The sequence below is a fragment of the Macrobrachium rosenbergii genome, chromosome 41 (assembly GCF_040412425.1).
Source record: "Macrobrachium rosenbergii isolate ZJJX-2024 chromosome 41, ASM4041242v1, whole genome shotgun sequence".
NCBI lineage: Eukaryota > Metazoa > Arthropoda > Malacostraca > Decapoda > Palaemonidae > Macrobrachium > Macrobrachium rosenbergii.
Window position 1 is genome coordinate 84826491 of NC_089781.1, and position 21649 is coordinate 84848139.

The following is a 21649-nucleotide window of genomic DNA, read 5'->3' on the forward strand; positions in this document are numbered from 1 at the left end:
CTACAAAGTATACATTAAAAATATTTATTTAAAAATATTTAACCATCCCTCCCAGCTTTGCTAACCAAAATCTGGGTTTTAAAATTTCATTAATGGTATCACTGGGCAGTATATAATCAGTAGATCATCATCTATTAATTTCTGAATTTATGGGGGTGGGATGGGATAGTAAACTTCACCCACCAAACCAAGGGTGAAGCTCCGTTCCCTGTTGTGTCATGTGTAGGCAATTTTTCTTGAATATATGAACATCTTGAACACATTACTATACTACTGTATTTTAAACAAGATTACATAATATAGTATAGAATACTATCATTTACATAGCTGGGAACCTCCATACAAGAGACTTTGTTACAATTTTTCTATGTGTCTCTTGAATTTCATTTTAAAATCTCAAAAAACTCATTACCAGGCAGGTGTAAGCCAAGTCGACAAAGAGTTACTCGTATTCCCTTACCTTAACATCAATCCAAGTTTCTGAGTACAGTGGTGGTCTTCCATTGTCATACACACGTATTTGGAGACGATAATGTGATTTAACTTTGTGATTAAATTTTGTGGCAGTACGTAAATGACCATCCTGAGTTATTCTGAATGCTCCCTCTTCATTCCCTGATCGAATTTCAAAAGTAAATGGCCCTCCATTTCGAGCAGCATCTTCATCACCATCAGTGACTTCAAATTTAAAAACAAGATGATTGACAGGCTTGTCTTCCTGCAAAAAAGTAATGAAAGACCATTTTTGACAATATGTACATTAATATTAATACAACACAATAAAGGTCAAATAAAAGGATTTTACCAAACGTAAATTTAAGTCAGTGTATAAAGAAAAAACAAACAGCATAAAATAAGAAACAACAATGAAATCATACCTGAACATAAGATGTGTGGTTAGTTTCGACAAATACAGGAGGATTATCATTTGCATCACTGACTTCAATATTAAGCATAACAGAACCAGATCTCTGTGGAATACCCTGATCAAGAGCAATGATTTCCAACTCATAAGATGGAACACTCTCTCTATCAAGTGGGCCAGCCACAGATATCCACCCTGACAGTTGATCAATTCTAAACTGGTGGTCAGGATCACCATTAGCGATACCATATGTGATTCTGCCATTTCCTAGGCTGTCCAAATCTGTAGCAACAACCTGAAAATAAGACACTTAATGTAAGATGGTTTTCATTTTTACTAGTCACAAATTTACCCAAATTTCATTGTGATGGGAAGAACGATGTACAACAAAAGATCACTTCACTACTTCTGTATACAGTAATAGCAAATGCATACTTATACCAACAAGAAGAAAAATAATTTTTTATGTACTTGAACACAAGAATTCAAGCTAGCAATGAACATATATAAGTCATACATGTCACCTTGTGTAAGCCTGTCCTACCATTAACAACATAACTGCCATTTATGAAGTCACTAATCCATTACTAGTACTTTGCTAGATACCTGATGTTAGAAGCATTGGCAATACAAATTCTTAAATACCGTACCTGTATCAATCTTTCTCCAATGATAGCAGCCTCATTGACAACAGCCGAGTAGGAATTTTGAAGGAATATTGGGGCATTGTCATTAATGTCAGTCACCGTAACATTGATAGTGGCATGATTTGAGAGAGGGGGCTCTCCACCATCTGTAGCTTGTACTGTTAGTTGATATGCATGTGCCCTTTCATAATCCAACGTGTCCAACACTGATACATCACCTGTTATAAGAAATGCAGTTGACCACTAAGTTACCTTATTTACAGAAATGATATCATACATAAAATATCATCATAAACATTTTTACATCAACTTTTCCCTGAATTACACTAAGTGTTGCATCACTCATATTGTTCTGTAGACTAGGCTCTTTAAGTATGTTTGTTTTAGGAACATTATTATAGTTATCGTTAATCTTTTGTTTTATTGTGATAGTTTCTCAATTTGCTTTATTACACAAATTTGTGTGTGTGTAAAACTTGCCCTATGAAATTAAAGCTACACATCAGTTTTAGAATTCTATTCATAAGAAAATACTACACAACCATTGCATAAGTACATGACTGAAGAAAATGTTACCACTTTGTTGACCCACCTGTTCTGGGATGTATGGCAAACTTGCGATGCTCATTACCTCCAATGATAGAGTAGGTAATTTCAGCATTTTTACCAGAGTCCCTTGAAGTTGCCAATACACGGACAATGGCAGAGCCAATGCTTGTACTTTCTGTTACAGTTGTGTAATATGTATGACTTGCAAATTCTGGAGGATTGTCATTGACATCTGAAAGGGTTCCGAATGACATTATTACAAAATTATACTTTTCAAACATGCAGTTAATCTACAGAAATTTTGATACATTATAACAGCGAAGCTACTGTTTTACTTAAATTTCATTAAGAAAAACTTCAAATATCTTTTGCACACATACAATGGTGCTTCAAATATTTACTTTTCATCTTTCACAAAAATTAAGTACTTACACATTCCAAGTGACAAACTCATTCTGAACTTACTAATAATGAATTAAAATAAAAAATGACACTTGGATAACTGATGGAGATAGTATTGTATACCTACGTAAATAGTAACAACATACCTGATACAAGTACAAGAATATTAGTCCTTGTAGACAGCTGAGGGGTGCCATGGTCTGTTGCAATGACAGTAAGGTTGTACATAGGGTGCTTTTCTCTGTCCAAAGTTTGTGTTACACTTAGTATGCCAGTCTGCCGATCCAACAGGAATATATCATTCCCTTCCAATGCATACATTACTTTACGATTCACACCTGAAATAAAAGGAATACAATATAAAATTAGAAATACATTTCTCATATAATGTTTCAAATAAGGACCAAAAATAACATTTAAACAACAGCAATGATAGCAAAACAACAGCTCAAGGAAATACCTTTATCTGGATCTGAAGCATGGACCTTGATAAGCAACAAATTTTCTGGTGAGTTTTCTGGAACGTTGACACTGTAGCTAGGCATACTGAATACTGGAGAATTGTCATTCACATCGGTGACATCTATTTCCAGCTGACAAGAGCACTCCCAGTCAAGATTGTCACCATCTTTGACAGTGGCTTTAAGAGAGTAATGAGACTGCTTTTCTCTGTCTAAAGGATTTTCAATAGTCAACTGACCAGAATCAATGTCCATTGCAAATTTGCCAGCTCCTGGGCCCGTAAGGAAGAATTGTGGATGAGATGAAAGGTCAAGGTCAGTAGCTGACACAGTAAGAAGTAAGGTGCCAATAGGGGCTGCTTCACTTATAGTGTGACGGTAAACAGGAGTCGTGCAAAGGGGACCATTATCTGTGAATAGAAGAAAAATATGAATGATTAATTTGCATTCTAAAACATTAAAAAAATATGCAACATTAAATGCAGAGGAAATTCTCTTAGAAAACATTGTTATACCATGAAATGAAAACAGAAATGATCTCCTTGTGTGCTAAATATATTTACTTCACTTTTAACCAACAGTTTTGATACAGGAGGCCAAAGGTTATTTCCTTCAGTATTATTACTATACTAAAGCAGTTTGACCAAACCACTAAGTCACAACTTCTATACTACTTACTGCAAGGCACAAAGATTCTTTTCTCAAATGGGTTATAATACAACAAAATATATATCAAACAAAAAAGGACAGTATGATATTACAGGTAACAGAGAATTATAGGCCACGAGAGGTTTTCATAAAAATTGAGTAACTTATGTTTATATATTTTCCCATAATTATATATGGTTAAACTACTTAGTGCTGATAGCAAAAATTATGCTAATACAGAAATATCTGTCAAGTGGACCAAAACCACAGTCTAAAACCAAAGCACTGATATGTTAGTGGAAAATGTTAACAACATTGCTATTAAATACCTGTAATGTTCATGTAACCTCTTCACTTGCTGTATAAGAACCTTTAAATTCAATATGCCTTTACATAAGTAAACAACAAAATACTGAATTGTGGAAACTTAACCACATACTTCCTTAAGAAAAGAGAGAATGATACTAAAAATTTATAATTACCATTGACATCCAAAATCTCAATAAAGACCAGAGATTTTGCAACATAAACGCCATCTGTTGCTGTTACTTCCAAGATATACTGATCCACAGCTTCTCGATCCAGGCTCTTAGCAACATAAATCTGTCCACCACCCCGAACATGGAAATGCTGAAGAGCATTTCCTGAGGTCAGATAATAAACAATGTTCTGACCCATTTCACCATCCAATGCCCCTCCTCCGAGATCATAATCAAGGACTTCAAGCTGCACAACTACTGTTCCAGGTATAGCATCTTCCATAACTGTGGAAAAAAATTTGTTTTACAGTATTAAATCTTATTTAACTAAAACCAAAAGAGGTGCGCAATTTCTTGAGATAGAAAAACATTAATCACCCTCATAACTTTCATTATTCTTCACTGACATGAACAATCATAACCTAGATTTGTGGTCATCATTTCCTACATCAACTACAATTCTGTCAAATTTTGTTTCTCCCTTGGCAACACATGCAATTTGTTGGACCTTTTTCTATGACATACTAGAATGAAAACCATGTTTTCATTGTGAAAGGAAGAAACTGTAAAAGGTCTTTAAATCAATAGATTAAAAAAAATCTCCCCCTCTATGATCATCCTCTCAACTTCATAAAATAACAAAAACACATCAAAGCTTTAAACCTTACCTGAAGCTTGGTAACTCTCCTTAGCAAAGTTTGGGGCATTGTCATTGTAGTCTATGACTTCAATAACAATAATTGCAGTAGAGCTTAATTTTGGATTTCCATTATCCCTGGCAATGACCTGTAATCCAAGAATGCTATATCAATGAGATACTGAAAATTCTATCACTTTTCAACAATAAAGAAAAAATAGGGTGTATACATTATTTAGTCTTAAACTATACCTCAAACAAAAGTTGTCATGTTAATAACAAGGAGTTCTTACCGTCAGTTCGTATTTTGATTTAGTCTCAGCGTCTAATTCTTGGTTTAGTGAAAGCCAACCAGAATATGGATCAAGGGTGAATAAGGGTTTCTCTACAAGAGGTGACTGCTCATCGATGATATACCGAATCTCAGAGTTACTTCCAGCATCACGGTCATTGGCCCAAACTGTTAAAAAACATGTCTTACAAACTTGCATTCAATTGCTTAAAAATAGGTCACTCATAATAGCAGCCCATCCAGAAATCCCTCTGCATACAGTACACTGTATCACATTAAGTAAATTAAATAAATATCATAATTACCTTGTAATGCACATCTACAAGAAGCTATTTCATTTAATGTTTATAGTGACATTACTGCAAAGGAGACATTCAAAGTACAATACATGTACTATATTGTCATTGCTTGAGCTCAATGCAAAACATTAAACTACCAACCTCTTACAACATTTGACCCAGAAGGTGTATTTTCAGCAACTGAAACATAGTACCTTTCACTTTCAAACACAGGTGATTCATCATTGACATCATGTACCTAAAAATATTAGAAAAAAAAGACATTCAAAACATTGAATACAAAATTCTTTCCGATTTTGGATAAGTGTATTCAAATTATCAATGTGATTTTTTAAATCAACCCATATAAAAATAAGTACATGAATAGTGAGAGACACTATATGTGTGGTTGTTTCAGCCTTGATAAATGTGGTACATTCTAATTTCCACTAACTGTTATTTGTACTCTTAAGTCATTACACAAAAAAGGAAAGAAAGTTAAGATTCACATCCAACTCAATGCAAGTAATATACATAACTTACCTCAATAATCACATTGGTACTTGTTGCCAATTCTGGTTCATCAACTGGCAGGGCAGTGACAATTAGAGAAAGTCGCTGAATTTCTTCTCTATCCAGTCTTGAAGTAAGTGTTAGTATTCCTTCCTGAGTGACAGACACAGGAGGAGTGACTTCCTGACCACCCCAGTCAACTGTATACTCAAGTTCTCCATCATAACGAGCACCCACTGAGCCAATTCGAGTGCCTAAAATCATGATAATAAATCAAAATTTTAGGACTCAAAAAATATCACCTTTTATACACATTATTTAATTAATTTGTAACATTAAGAAAGAAAACATCATGAAAATGAATTAATAAATATCACAGGACAAATACTACCATTTAGTGTTTAGGAGATAAAAATACTGTAACACTGAAACAAAAGAGGCTGATTACTATTGTTTTTAAACTTTGGTGACATGTAATGTAATTTTTTCTTTAAGGAAAACAATGAAATAAAAGTAATTGCTAAACATATGTCTACTGCCAAGTACTGTACCCTTTATAAGAGATATGCACAATTTCTACAATTTCTCCAACATAATGTGTTGTATTTTCAACACATTATGCAGATTTTCTGTATTAAATTTATTCCAAACATAACGAAATAAGAAGGAGCCTGAGGTTCTAGCTAACAAAATATACAAAAGAACATACCTGGTGGAGTATCTTCTGGAACAGTCAGAGTATATTTGCGAGACAAAAATTCTGGAAGTTTGACACTGACATCCACCACCCTCAGTAACACAGCTACATCTGAATGAAGATTTCTCCGGCCACCATCTCTACCCTCAACAAAGAACTCGAACACAGAATTACCTGGGAAATAATAAATACAATGTACACATATGTTATGTGAGTCAAATGTTAAGACTACAAAAGGTTCACCATAACCATGAAAAATTAATGAAAACATGAGATCCTTCAGACTGAGGATGATTCTTATTCCAGCTTATTTTTAGAAGCATCCCTCTGTGGCAAAGACTGGATTTTGAGGAAATATTTTTCAATATAAATTTAACAAATATTTAATAAGTACAAATTTAAAATCTACAACATAAATGAGCTTTAACCAACCTAAGTCTTGAGCATTTTTCTTCAAGATGATTTCTCCTGTCGTTGAATTTATGTCAAACGATGCTCTGATGTCAGGCAAGGTTGAATCATGGAAATGATAAGTAACAGTACCATTCTCATCAGCATCAGCATCTTGAGCAAATACCTAGAAAAATGTGCAATTCATGAACGTAACAACCTATGGCAGAAATTCAAATACCATTGAATAAATCCCTATCATATGGCATTGTATATCAAGAAACAACTCTTTCTTTTTAATTAAATGAGTAAAGCAAATTAACCTTGAGAATATTAGATCCTGCTGTTGCATTAGCCCTGATGATGGCCTTGTAGTCTTTCTGCATGAACACGGGTTTGTTATCATTGGTGTCATCCACAGTAATATGAAGAGTAGTGAATCCTGTACGGCCTCCAATGTCCATAGCCATAACAGTAAAAGAATACTCTGCCCTTTCTTCACGATCAAAGACCTCATTGGTCCATACATCTCCTAAATACGAATATAAAGAAAAGTCTATTTAGACTTAAAGTCTTAAACTAGCCTATCATACAAAAAAAACTTGAAAGTGTAAATAAAGCAATCAATATGCAGTAAACATGTCTTTCACAACCTTTAATGTAACTATCTATTATTATTCGATACTGACCTGTGTTTTCATTGATTCTGAAAAAGTTGAGGGCATTGTCTCCAGTAAAATGATAAGTGACATCTCCATAGCGACCAGAATCCACATCCCTGGCTGAAACTTGAGCGACTATTGTTTTTACTGCTGAATTTTCAGGTATATGGGCATCATACTGGGCAACCTTGAAGGTTGGTGAGTGACCATTTACAGGAGTAATTGAAACTGCCAATCGTGCATATGCAGTAAATACACCATCACTTACTGATATGTTGAGAATGTGCTGATTAGTTTCATGAAGCTTCTGACTATTCCAAACTGTCACTACACCTGTAGGGAAAACATATTTCCATGAATGAGTAAAGAATTCTCAAAATAAGAATCAACATCCATTCTAAAGGCCATGTGAAACTAGACTAAAAAAAAATTAACCTAAATAAATATCATAAATTTTTTTACCTCAAGTTGCCATTGATATTTAAGAAATATGAAACAGTATGAGTATTTACCTGTTGCAGAGTTAATAGCAAATGCTTGTAATTCATTCCCTTCAACAACAGAATAGGTAAGCTTATCAATGTCGCTAACATCTTCGTCTGATGCAGAAACAAGAGTTACAAAATGACCACGAGATGCACCTTCTGTAACAACACAACGCTGTGCTTTTTGCTCAAATACTGGAGGATTATCATTCATGTCCAACACTGAAAAATGGAAGAGGTCATCAGTAAATAAATGAAAATGAAAATGTTGTTTGAGTTCTGAATTACTGTATTTCATAAACCCTGTCTGTCAAAATTATTGTCTTGATTCCCAAAAATATGGTAATTTTTCAGTAAATGTTCAATTTATTAATAAAGAGATAAAAACAGAATTATATTCTGAAACATGATTTACATATTTTAGGTTTTAATTACCTAATCTTCTACCATCAAATTTTCCAGAATTGCCAAAATCAGGCTCTAGTATTCTTTGTTCAAAAGTGTATCTTAATCCAATAAAACTGCTTTCTCTTTATAAAAATGAAAAAACCTTTACAAACATTCCAAGAAAACTGGTCAATCAAAGGTGACAAATGAACACATAAGAAATACATACTGTAAAGCCAAAATAAAAAAATTTTACCTGTAATGAAAATGTGAGCTGTGGATGAAAGTGGGGGTGTTCCTTTATCAATGGCCTGAACTAAAAAGTGGTGCACTGGAGTGGTTTCTCGGTCAAGACCCTGCTTCAAAATAAGGATTCCAGAATCTCCTTCCATGTAGAAATTTTCAGGAAGACTTCCATTTAAGCCCATGAGACGATATGTGACTCCAGCATTTGGTCCGGTATCTTCATCTGTTGTAGTCACAGTTAAAATTGGAGTTGCCACAGCTGTAGCCTCTGACACACTAATGTTGTAGAAATGTTCATGGAATGTTGGTGCATTGTCATTAACATCTATGACTTGCACTGACACTACTACTTCTGCCCATTTTCCGGAGTAACTGTCAGTAGCTCGGACAGTTAACTGGTATGCATTTCGTGTCTCGTAGTCTAGGTCATCTAAAACTCTTATTAGGCCTGTAATAAAAATTAAAAGTAAAAATTGTAAATCAGAAAGGTTCAGCAAGTGGCTTGTTGCAAGGTAAATTACTAATGATTCTAAATATATATTAGTTATTCTCATTAACACCAGCTCCAATACCTTTGCAGGTGGTAGTACAGTCCATGGTATTAACTAACCCAACATTAAAAAAGTAAAATATAAAAAAATTTTGTGGCTACAACAAATGGACTTACAATAGTAAAGCTGACTTTACATATCCTTCCCTGAACATAAAAATCATTCACAGACTTTATAAACATTAATACTTGAAAAAAACTTGAGTTCCCATCCAAATTTACAAATCTCAAGAGCCTTTCTGAAATCTTAATACAAATAATGCTCAAAGACAGAAAAGACCATTTAATACATAAACTGCAACACCTCACTTCATATGCCAAAAGGATTAACAGCCAATTTTATTACAAAATATGATATCTTACCTTCTTCGTGTTCCATGGCAAAGGTCTGGTGTTCATTGCCTCCAACTAAGGTGTAGATGAGCTTCCTGTTAAGCTGGCTATGGGCTGTAACAGTCACAATGGGTGTGTGGGACTCTGCATTCTCTGCCACTGTAGCACTATAGAACTGCCTATCAAAGATAGGCTGTGATCTGTCTACTACTTTCAACCTCACTGGGACTTGAGAAGACAGTTGTGGGGTTCCTAAAAATTAAAAAATGGCATAATTTATTCACAATATAATACTGTACAGTACAATGTTTATTCTTGGACTTTACAAAACTCTTTATGCTCTAAAATAATGAAAATAAAAAAACAAAACATCACTTCTAATGAGCAGCAGATTTGATAAAATATAAGACAGTTAACACATCCAAATAATACAACTGAACTTATAATGGTAAAAATGAACTTATACATACCTCCGTCATAAGCATTTATAATTAGTTCATATTCATTTCGCAGTCCCTCCAAAGACTGCTTAAGAGTTATCTCTCCGGTTGATCGGCTGACACTGAAAAGTTCCCCATTTCCACGTTGTAGCTCATATCGAACATCAGCATTTTCATCAGCATCAAAATCAGTTGCCTGAACCCTAAATACAACTTGATTTTTCTTGGCATCAACAGATATCACACCATAGTAAGGCGTGTTAACAAATATGGGAGCATTGTCATTTTTATCGGTCACAACAACATGCATCTGTACATGGGCTACTCTTGGCGGTGATGATGTAACTGAACTTCGGACCTCTATGACCAATAAGTAATTGTCCTGAGTTTCACGGTCAAATGGCTTCCCCATTGTCTGTATGACTCCAGACGTTTCCCCAATCATAAACATGTCGGTTGGATTGAGAATGCTAAAACGAAGATGTTCATTAAGTTCACTTCCCAGTACATGGACCATGGAGACTTTGTCCACACTTGTACTATTTTCTTCCACTGCTGCAAAATATTTATCCTCACTAAATCTTAAGCCAGTACGTGGTATACCTTCTACAATGACATTCACAGCAGCACTTGAAGCAAACTGGCCATCACTGACTGTCACCTGCAAAACATCAAACCACAGTAAATATTAATGGTAATATTTTTCAAAGCATATGGCAGCACTTACTTATTTATAGGGACTGTTAGTCACTTGTTTTTACCTAGCCTAGCTCTGAGAGAAGAAATAAAAATAGAGAAGAAAAATAAGGTTTAAGGGTATGTGGTTGCTTAAAAGGATTTGTCTCATTGATGACAGAGGGGTTGAAGTGCCTCTCAGCTCAAGAAAAAAATAGTCTTGGTAAAAAATAAGAACAAAAAACTTATTTTGGAGAAGAAGAGTATCAAAAGGAAGTAATGGCAGGGTCAATAAACTCTTATTTTGGAGAAGAAGAGTATCAAAAGGAAGTAATGACAGGGTCACCATTTATCATTTCAAGTATGAAAATAAAATTAGATGGCCAAAATTCAAAGCAAGTAAGAGAAAATTATGTCAAGCATTGAACAGCAAAGCAATTAAGATTTAAAATGTAATTTTGACACTGTAATTTCAATATCACTTCTAGAAAAGATTCTGACATTTCCTAAACTTGGCATTTTTTTCTTTTAACCATCTAACAGTTTGTAAGTCTGCTGCATTGTCTAACTGAAAAAGTATATTCTAACATGCTACAAATACTTATTCATTTAAAATAAAGTTATGGTTGACTTATTATTTAGAACTAATTTATTTAAGTACTATATAGCATCAAAGCTGCAACACTGTCACAATAAAAAGTTAACTGCTTAGGTTTCTCTCCATAAACAAAAAGGAGAATACACATGCTGCACATACCTTTAGATGATAGCTTCCAACAAGATTTTCAGATTGATTTACAGTGATAAGACCAGTTTTGAATTGATCTTGAATTTCCCATCTCTGTTCCCATCAGCAACTTCGTACTCCAGATTAGCTTTGCCACCAAAATCTAGATCTGTGGCATTCAACTGTACAACAGTTACATCCCTGAAAATACAAAAGTTGTTGAGGGTAAATTTTTTTGTTATTTAGTTTAAGGAAAAAAGTCATATACTTTAATATATATAAGCAATACTTCTTTACACAAACTGGAAAGTATGGATTTTCTTTTAAAAGAAGAATTTTACATTTTGTTTAATAGCTTTTACTTCAAAATATACAATGAAGCCACAACTTTTGAATATTTTTTATGAATTTTTTTTTTTCACAGGTGCCCAAGTTAAAAGTTCACCATTAACTGTAAATTTTATTAGCAAATAAAAACTTCATAATATTTGACAAATTTAGCAATGGGATTAAATACATCATTATAAATGAATTATAGTAATTTTCTTAAAATACAAACAAACAAAAGTTACTGATATATAAGGCATGTTACTTGGAAGGGAAAGAGGGAGTGAAACACAGTCTTGCAGGTCTCAAGAGTACAATTCAAAGCAGCCCTTGTCATAATTTACCTTACCCAGGTCAATACAATGAACATTATATAATAGCCTTTAGGAAATCTAAATAGCTATGGCTTGAAGTTCTACTTACTTATATGTAGGTGTTAATAAGGTAGCATTATATTCTTGTAATAGGAATCGTGGTGGAACATCATTAATGTCAGTTATTATAATGGTAACTGTGGCTGTGGTCGATGCTGATAACCTTGGCTGTCCATTATCATGAACCTGAACACTGAACGTAACTTCTGCAATAACCTCATGGTCCAAAGAGCCTGTTGTCCGTATTGCACCTAAAAAAGTAAAAAGTTTCATAATAGTTACTAATAATTTTACAATGATGCCCAGGATTAGTTACTATTATAAAGGATTCTGGAAAGATCGCCACTGGCTACAGAAAATTACAAATAATCAGTTGCACAATATATTTTATTTATATACAAAATACCATATAATTACAAAGATGAACTTACTCTTATAAAGATAAAAACATTTTAACCTTGCTACATTTTTTTACATACAAAAAAGGCTTTTTACCTGTTGAGGAATCAATGGCAAAATACATTCTTGCATCTTCCTCTATGATAGTGAAAACTAAGTTTGCGTTTTGATCTGAATCCTTGTCTCTGGCTGTAATCACTAATGGAGCATTATTCTCCATCAACACAACTGAGTTGATAGAAGCAGCTTCTGATATATGGCCACTGTAGGTGCTTTGAGTGAAAAATGGAGCATTGTCATTCTCATCTCTGATGTTGATAATCAACTGAGCAGTTGACTCTTTGCCATTCTGTAAAAAAATATATATATAGTAGTAAAAAAAAGGGGTGCAGATGATAACCCTGATACAAACATCAACAATAAATATCAAATTAAAAGAAGTAATGATATATTTTATACAGTATTTTACTTTTAATTGTCTTTTGATAAATTAATATTTAGTTATGGTAAACATCAATTCCAGTATCTTTCAACATTAACAATACTTCATGCTAGAATATTTACTCGCGATAATCCCAAAGAAAACCAACAAACAATCCACATTTCCCTCTTTTAGAGATACAAGGACATTTCTTAGTTTATACTGTAATAAACTTCAAAATTTTACTCAAACTCGTGCAAAATGAGACATGGAAGATTCTGAGCTATACCATAAAATCTGATCTATGTAAAGTTTTAGTAAATGATATAATTTTTCTTGTGAGCTAATAATTAATAAAAACTTAATTTCAAATAAGAATAATAATACAGTAGTAACAATAAAGTGTACAACGATTAAAATCAAACAGCTTCACTTGAGACCTATCAATATTCAAAAATACAATGAACAGACTATCTCATTTCTTACTAAATTGTTACTGTAATAATACATATATGACCAAAACTGCTTACCATTGATGATGCAATCACAGTGAAATTATAAGACTGCACTTTTTCAAAATCGACAGGCATATCCAATGAAACCATTCCTGATGCTGGGTTAATCACAAATGGTATTCTTCTCAGTTCACCAACAAAGGAAAAGGTAACACCCAACCGGCTTTCAACTTCAAGCATACCGATGTAATCTCCAACACGTGAAGCCTCACTCACTTCAAAAACATATTCTTTCTTCAAAAACCTAAAAAAGGTATAAATATTTTATAAAAATACTGTACTGTACACTTATGGGTACTATAAATTTACAGCCTTTATTTAAAGTGGTACTTTTAATACTGTACTTATATTTTACAAATGTTAACCTTTAACAGGAATTCATCTATTTCAGTGTCATAACTCAGCACTAATAATTTCATGGGTACTAATCCAAGATGTAATAAACTGTAACTTTCAAATGACCAATACTGTATATGCAACGAAAGAACAATTTAAAAACAGAACCATTATAAGGCATTTGTTACCTTGGAGGAGCACCATGAGCAATCTTAACATGAATGTTGACATTGACATTAGAATGACGTGGAGGTGATCCATTATCACTTCCCCGCACAGCCAACCAATATTCGGGCATTTCTTGTCTATCAACTGATCTTGCAAGAGATATCATGCCTGTTACTGGGTCCAAGCTGAAAACTCCACCAATGTTACCTAAAAAAAAAATGTATTTGTTTTATCATTATGAAGTGATTGGTGAATTTGATAAGAAATATCCCCATACACATAAGCTATGGGCAAAACTATTTGCAAGATTTTATCATATGCAAGGTTAAATAGAATAGAGCAGTATATAGTGCACAATGCTGATGTGTTTTACATTAGAAAAAGTCACTGTTCAAACATACCAGATATTATAGAATACATTATATGGCCATTTGGTCCTTTGTCTCTATCGACGGCTGTGATTTTAACGATTGTTGTTCCAATAGCTGCAGTCTCTGTAACTGTGCCATTATACTGGGTGGCCAAGAACTGAGGAACATGGTCGTTACTATCTCGTACTTTGATTATCACACGAGCATAGTCACTTTTTGTAGGAGTTATTCTGTCTTTGACACCAACAGTAATAATGTGCTCCTCTTGTACTTCCCTGGGTAATTTCAAAAATTTTATAATTAACATCGCAAAATAATAAAAAGTCATAGTATATACTGTATTCAAAACAAGAATCTAAAAGTTCAGAGTTACAACAACATTGAGATATTAACATGAGCCATCATACATCTCAGTTGTGATGGATAAATAATCAACATAACAAGCACAGTAATCCTTTAATCAATATGTGAGACTATCCTGATGGCAGTGAGTGGAGAATATATATAACAAAGAAAGAAAACTGGTGAAGAAGGTACATAAAGGACTGGTACAGGAAGATGTGAGAAGGGTACATCAAGAGAGACAGGGCTGAGAACAATGAAGAGAAAACCAAGAGAGGAATGTTGGGATGACCTGAGGGAAACGGCATAGGACAGTCGGCTGACAAAAAATTTAACCAGACCTCATGCATCCCCTAGGGTGCAACAGATATTGATTGACTAATTGTCATATATTATACCTATTCATGTGAAATAAATTTCTCCCGAAATATGCTTAGTTATAATATTCTTTGGGTCACTGCAAGCTATTTCAGTTTATAAGGTTTCAAAAACAAAGTTTTTGGCTAGGTTGTGAAGAACAATTACAATACATCTCTTCAGAAACAGCAAAAATTATGTTAGTATCTCTGATGAAATAAAATAAATACAAGGAACTTGTGGCTGCTGCCAGGAAGTGCACTAACCCTGTGTAAAAATTATTCCTACACACCACAATTTACCTTACATCTAAGAAATAAGTCAGCTGAGAAAGCCATTCAACTTTCTTTCTTGTTAACCACCTTTACAATAATCTTGTTTGATCACAAAAATGACATAATATGATGGACTGGAAGTAACTTTTCTACCATCCACAATATTATTATTGTGTTTGTGATGAATGCAGTGTTCAATCTTGAATTTTTCTTTATCAAATCTCTCAGCATACATAAAGATATCCTACAATTACAGTAAAGCCCAGTATTCGCAGGGGATGCGTGCCGCACACACCCGCGAATAGCTAAAATCTGTGAATACTTAAAACCCCTCTAAAAACACTTAGAACTGCCTATTTTGATAGTTTAGACACAAAAAACCCCCTCTAAAAATGCTTATACCTAAGTGAATATTTCTCAGTGAAGAATACCGCGAATAATGAGTAGGTATGTTCCACAGAGAAATCCGCGAATACGTGAGTCTGCGAATGGGGGGGGCGGGTTTTCTGTACATGTACAGTAACGAACATAAAAAACTGCCAAATAATGATTTTCATAATATTCTTTACAAGAATACTTTCTGGTATAACCCCATAAGATAGAAAAAATGCCGAAATGCCAAACATAAATTACTTCAAACAAATGCTGTATTTCTTCATATACAGATGATGAAAAAATGAAATTATGATATATTAAAGAATTGATGTTAACTTTCCTACTATTAGTGTACTAAAATGAACATTCACAGACTTCAACAGTTTTCATAAAGATCAACAATAAGAAACAAAACAGTACTGTAAAGGGATTAACATTTCTTTTCTTTGAAATATAAAATAAAATATTCTAATATAGTGCATGTCAAAATGACATTTGTATAATAAAGTTTTATATCTGCTTAACAAGTAGTTACATAGCCTATGTTTCTAACTTGCACGGCAGCTAAAAATTTGAAATTCGCGGTAGCACTCGACTGTTTTAGCGTAGGTGACTAGGCCCCGCCCACCATTTGGAAAGGAAAGGTACAAAACTGCTGAATAGCGTCAGCTCGTTTGTGCCCTCAATGTCCATGAGAGGGGAGGATGGAGGGCTCTGATTCAGTAATTCCTTGATAAGTATATATAAAACTTTATTTTATTATAAAAATGTCATTTTTATATGTGTAACTTACAGAAGTAATTACATAGCTGAATCCAATATTGACAGGAGGTGGGATGCATGGACATAATAACCCGAAAAACTTTCACTAAGAGAGGGAACTGAGTCAAAAATTTTAGCTAGCATTGGTTAAAGCTCATCTTAACTATAGCGGTGCAGCAGTGAAACTGTGGAGTGCCCCTATATTAGTGGGAAGCATTGCAGCAAAGGAGTATTCCAAATGCCACAAAGCATCGATGGGGGTTATGCAGCTCATGGAGTAGTCCGATGGCTAACATAACCATACAAGAGTGCCCTTGCCCTGGGTGCCATACCATAAAGACATACAACCAGAAACCTTGGTCACCTATACACTATATTCATTAAAAACCATTACCCAACTGTAAAAAAGGACTGGTGGGTACTCCAGGTACATAGTACCCCCATGCTTCCCAAGAACTCAACAGCCTAATCAAGGCGAAAGGAGGTAAAATAGGAGCAGACTCCTATGCTCCTTCCCCTAAGACCATGCCAGCCACAGACAATGGACCCAGGATACTGCATTTTTCAAAAATAGTCTCTATTTCACGTAAATACTGCATCGCAAACACAAATTTGTATTTCCAAAAAGTTCACTGGAGAATCGCTGACAAAGACGTTATGTTTAAAACCCAACTAGGTGGCGACAACTCTAATCTCATGGGGTTTAACTTTCAAGACTGGCAGAAGGTCCTTGTGAATTCTTGAATGCTATTCCAGGATGACGTCTCTCAAAAAGAATGATACAGGCAGTCCCTGGTTATCGGCGGGGTTCCGTTCCCGACGGCATGACGACAACCAAAAATCGGCGATAATAGCACTGATCCCTGGTTAGCGGCGCCGATAACTGGTGATCAGCGCTGCCGATAAGAAGCGATCAGTGCCGATAACTGGTTATCAGCGACGAAAATCTGGTTATCGCCGTTGCTAGACAAGCGCCGTAAAACCGGATCGCCGGTAACCGAGGCTGCCGATAACTGGGCACTGCATGTATTGCGTTCTTGAAAAGGGGTCTAGAAGGGTCCTACACAGAGCACCAGAGCTTACTCGAGGGACCACAGATCTTCGATGTTCTATGAAGGTAGTACCTTAGTACCCTGACGGGACAAAGAGTCCCCTCTTCCTCCTCTGATCTAAGAATTTCCATCAAATTCTTGATGGTGAAAGAACGAGGCCACGGCTTAGAGGACATCTCATTCTTGGCCAAGAAGTCTAGCATAAAAGAGCAGACTGTGTCTCCTTATGAAAAGCCTACTCTTCTTTAAATGGCTTGTAACTCACTGACTCTCTTAGCCGTGGCTAAGGGGACCACATAAAGAGTTTTCCTTGTTAATTCTCTTAAGGAAATTGTGCGAAGAAGCTTGAAAGGAGGACCTGACAACCATTTGAGAATGACGTCCAAATTCCATGCTACTGCATTAGTCTTGCTCTCCTTGGGCATGTTGAAAGACTTGTTCAAGTCGCTGATGTCCTGATTAGCTCCCAGATCGAGGCCCCCTGTGCCGAAACACAGAGCCTAACACTGCTCAGTACCCCTTGACCATCGAGGAAGACAAACCTCTGTTAGTCCTCAGGAAAAGAAGGAAGTCCGCAATGTTTGTTACAGAGGTTCCAGAAGAAGAGACATTATTTCTTCTGCACCAGCTGCGGAATACTGCCCATTTTGCTTAGTAGACTCTGGAAGAAGACTGCCATCAAGATTTAGCAATTGCTTCTACAGTTGGTTTTGAAAACCCTTTCGCTCTGACGAGTCTCCTGACAGTCTGAACCTTGTCAGAGCAAGAGCAGATATGTTGTGATGAAACTGGAGGAAGTGCAGTTGTTTGGGAAGCTTTTGCTTCTGTGGCAGGAGCCTGGGGTAGTTGACTAACAGCTTGAGGATACAGTATCCAGGAACCACTCTCTTCGTGGCCAAAAGGGGGCTACCAAAGTCATCTTCATGTCCTGATGGGATATGAACTTGCTGATCACTTCCCTCACCATGCTGAATGGGGGGAAGGCGTACAGGTCTAGGAAGGACCAATTCTGGAGCATGGCATCTGTTGCCCATGCCACAGGGTCCAGGGCGGGAGAGCAGAACAACGGGAGGTGATGGTTCTTCGATGTTGCAAACAGGTCTATCAACAGCTGTCCCCACAACTTCCACAGGTCAGTGCATACCTGTGGATCTAGTGACCATTCCATGGATAGGACCTGTCTGGGCTGACTCAGTCCGTCTGCTATTATGTTTAGCCTCCCTTGAATGAATCTTGTCACCAGAATGGTGCTGTTCTTCTTCGCCCACAAAAGGAGGTCTTTGGTGGCCTCGTAAAGGGAGAATAAGAGGGTGCCTCCTTGGTTCTTTATGTAGGCCAAAGCTGAGGTGTTGTCCGACATCACTGCTATTGTCTTGTCGAAGGTCACTTCTGCGAGCGATTGAAGGGCCAGGTGTATTGCGTTCAATTCTCTCATGTTGATGAGTAGGAGCTTCTCTTCTGGGGGACCAGACACTAGAGGCTTCCATGTCTTCCAGAAGAACTCCCCAACCTAGATCCAAAGTGACTGAGTACAATGAAAGGTTGGGGCTCAGTGGAAGGAGAGACTTCCCTTCCAAGAGATGTCCTTCTGCAAGCCACCATCTCAAGTCTTCTTTGATTTCTGGAGTAATCGGAAAGACGAACAAGTCTGGGTGGGTCTTCCTGTTCCAGTTGGTCTTCAAGAAGAACTGCAGTACCCTCATATGAAGCCTCCCCAGGCTTATGAACTCGATGGATACGAGGGGTCCCAAAAGGCTAATCCAACTGTTGGCCAAGCAGGGCTGGAGAGCGAGGAAGTCGCGGACTGTTTGAAGACACGATTATACTCTATTCGGGGACAGAAAAACCTGAAAATTCAGAGTCTATCATCATCTCAAAATAATCACTTGAGATGGAGACAACTGTGATTTCTTCTCATTGATGAATAAGCCCAGATCTTGGGCCAGAAGAAGGTCTTCTGAAGTTCCTCTGTGCAGTTTCTTCGATGGTGAACGTAGGAGCCAGTCATCTAAATAGAGGGATGTGCTATCCCCATGAGGTGAAGCCACTTCGCAAGAGGGGTGAGAACGTGGGTGAAGACTTGGGGAGCTGTAGAGAGGCCGAAGCACAGAGCTCGAAATTGGAAGACTCTGTTCTGGAACACAAACCTGAGATACTTCCCGCTGTCTTGCTGTACTGGGATATGGAAGTAGGCATCCTCCATATCGATGGTCATCATCCAATCCCCCTCTTGGATGGACGAGAGAACTGACAAGTTTCGTTTCCATCTTGAATTAAGTTTCGTTTCCATCTTGAATTTTGTCTTCCGAATGAAGACTTTCAGGGCACTGATGTCCAGGACAGGTCTCCATCCCCAGATGACTTGGGACCACAAAAAGATGGTTGTAGCATCCTGGAGTGTTGACATCTTCGACCAGCTAAACAGCTCTTTTCGCGAGAAGAGCCAACATCTCTTTCACAAGCGCCAAAAACCTCTTGGAACCTACCGAGTAGGCTGTCAGTGCGATGGGTGTTGACACTAAGGGAGGGTTCTTCCTGAATGGGATAGAGTACCCTCTTTGAGTACTGTCAAGACCCATTGGTCTACTCCTCTGGCTTCCCATTTCTCCTAAAAGTGCAGGAGTCTTGTGCCTACTGGCACACAGAAGACTGGATGCTCACTTACGAGAGGAAGGCTTTGAAGGAGCCTTTTTGACTGGGCGTGCTGCATGCAGATTGGAGCGCGGTCTAGTGTGAAATCTTGTCTTGCTGCCACAAAAGGGTTGCTGCTGCAAAGGAGAGGTTGACTTCATAGTGAAAGAAGGAGGGTCCTCAGAGCATTTGGCTAACTGGGTGAACAAATCCTGCGTTGACTTTTTCTGTAGCTCTGACGCTATCTCTTGGATCGTGGTGGCTTGAGGGAAGAGGTGCATGTGGTCCAAAGGAGAAAAGAGAAGTGCTGGCTTCTGAGATGTAGTTACACCTTTGGTGATAAAAGAGCACCAAAGCTCAATTTCTTCAGGACACCCATCGTGAATAATGAAGCCAGTTCCATTGAGACATCCCTGATAACTTTATCTGAGCAGGATAAAACCCCTCCCTAGTCTGCAGACAATTCCTCTGACATATCCTTGCAGTCTTTGATTTTCTTTGCCAGTGCTCCCATGGTCCAGTCCAAAAAACTTAGGAACTCAAAAACCTTAAACAAGTTCCTGATGATGTGGTCAAGCTCAGTTGCCGAAAACATAATCTTAGATGAAACACAGGCTGACCTTCTATTACAGTCCATCAGACAGGAGAAGTTGGCCTGGGGGGAGGCAGTGACTCCTAAGGAAGGAGCTTCTCCTGTAGTGTACGCTTGGTACCTCTTAGAAGTGAGAGTGGCGGGTGGAGTGCAGAGGGCCTACTTACCCTGCTCTCTCTTGTCCGAGAGCCAGAAGTCCATTTCCCTCAAGGCTTTCCTGGAAGAGGAAGACAAGACCATCTTGGGAAGCCTGGGGACGTCAACAGGGTGATTCCTCATACAGAAGGCGGAGGAAGGAGAAGAAGGGGCAGCAGGTGAGAAGAAAGACGGAAAGGCGACTAAACAATACCTAAGGAGGTTGGAGAAGGCATCAAGTCAGGAGGATCTTGGGTTACTGCTGGGTTTTTCTGCAAGAGATTCATAATTTCATCCAGATGGTGCTGAATGGGCTCTATTGGCAAAGTATGCTGTTTGGGGCCTGTAGCGGATGAAGGAATCAATGGTAGAGAGGGTGCTGGGTGCTCGGGGAGCGATGCTGGAAGATCTGAGTTTGGCGCCAGGCGAGCAGAAGTTGGCACCTGGCGAACAAAAGTTGGCGCCGGGAGCTTGGTGGGTGCTGAGCAGTCAGTTGGCGTTGGACAGTCGATGAGCGCTTGGAGCTTGGAAGTAGCTAAATACCCTGAATCTGTTGGGCACTTCCGTGAGAAGGATGGGCAGTTAGGTGACGAATGCTGTCGAAGAGGCAAAGATTGTTCAGGGCTGGCCCAAACACTACAGGAAGGCTGAGGACTGAGCCCAATATCCTTTGCACGCTTGCAAGGAGGCGGGGAAGTGTGGCCGGTAACCGCTACGTACCTCTTGAGAGGATGAGAGATCTCATAAAAGCGCCCTCGGAACCTCTTGTCCGAACCGGAGTCCGAAGAACTAGAAGAAAGGTCGTGCACTCTATGGACGCCCTTTCCAGCAGCTGTCCACCGAGTCCTGGAACC

General features: G+C 37.3%; 1 protein-coding gene across 1 annotated transcript in view; it reads right to left on the reverse strand.

Annotated features, from left to right (window-relative positions):
* The window catches only part of LOC136826950 (fat-like cadherin-related tumor suppressor homolog), a 279927-nt gene that overhangs the window by 19255 nt on the left and 239023 nt on the right, over positions 1–21649 (reverse strand). The window contains 26 exon segments of the mRNA XM_067084546.1: positions 461–718; positions 879–1160; positions 1516–1730; positions 2105–2293; positions 2610–2801; positions 2924–3334; positions 4055–4336; positions 4720–4837; positions 4982–5148; positions 5421–5517; positions 5802–6025; positions 6481–6642; positions 6901–7045; positions 7182–7390; positions 7548–7853; positions 8033–8227; positions 8649–9086; positions 9552–9773; positions 9992–10622; positions 11394–11455; positions 11458–11564; positions 12114–12315; positions 12560–12812; positions 13415–13643; positions 13924–14110; positions 14305–14549. Coding sequence (XP_066940647.1) covers positions 461–718; positions 879–1160; positions 1516–1730; positions 2105–2293; positions 2610–2801; positions 2924–3334; positions 4055–4336; positions 4720–4837; positions 4982–5148; positions 5421–5517; positions 5802–6025; positions 6481–6642; positions 6901–7045; positions 7182–7390; positions 7548–7853; positions 8033–8227; positions 8649–9086; positions 9552–9773; positions 9992–10622; positions 11394–11455; positions 11458–11564; positions 12114–12315; positions 12560–12812; positions 13415–13643; positions 13924–14110; positions 14305–14549 — 6028 coding nt within the window.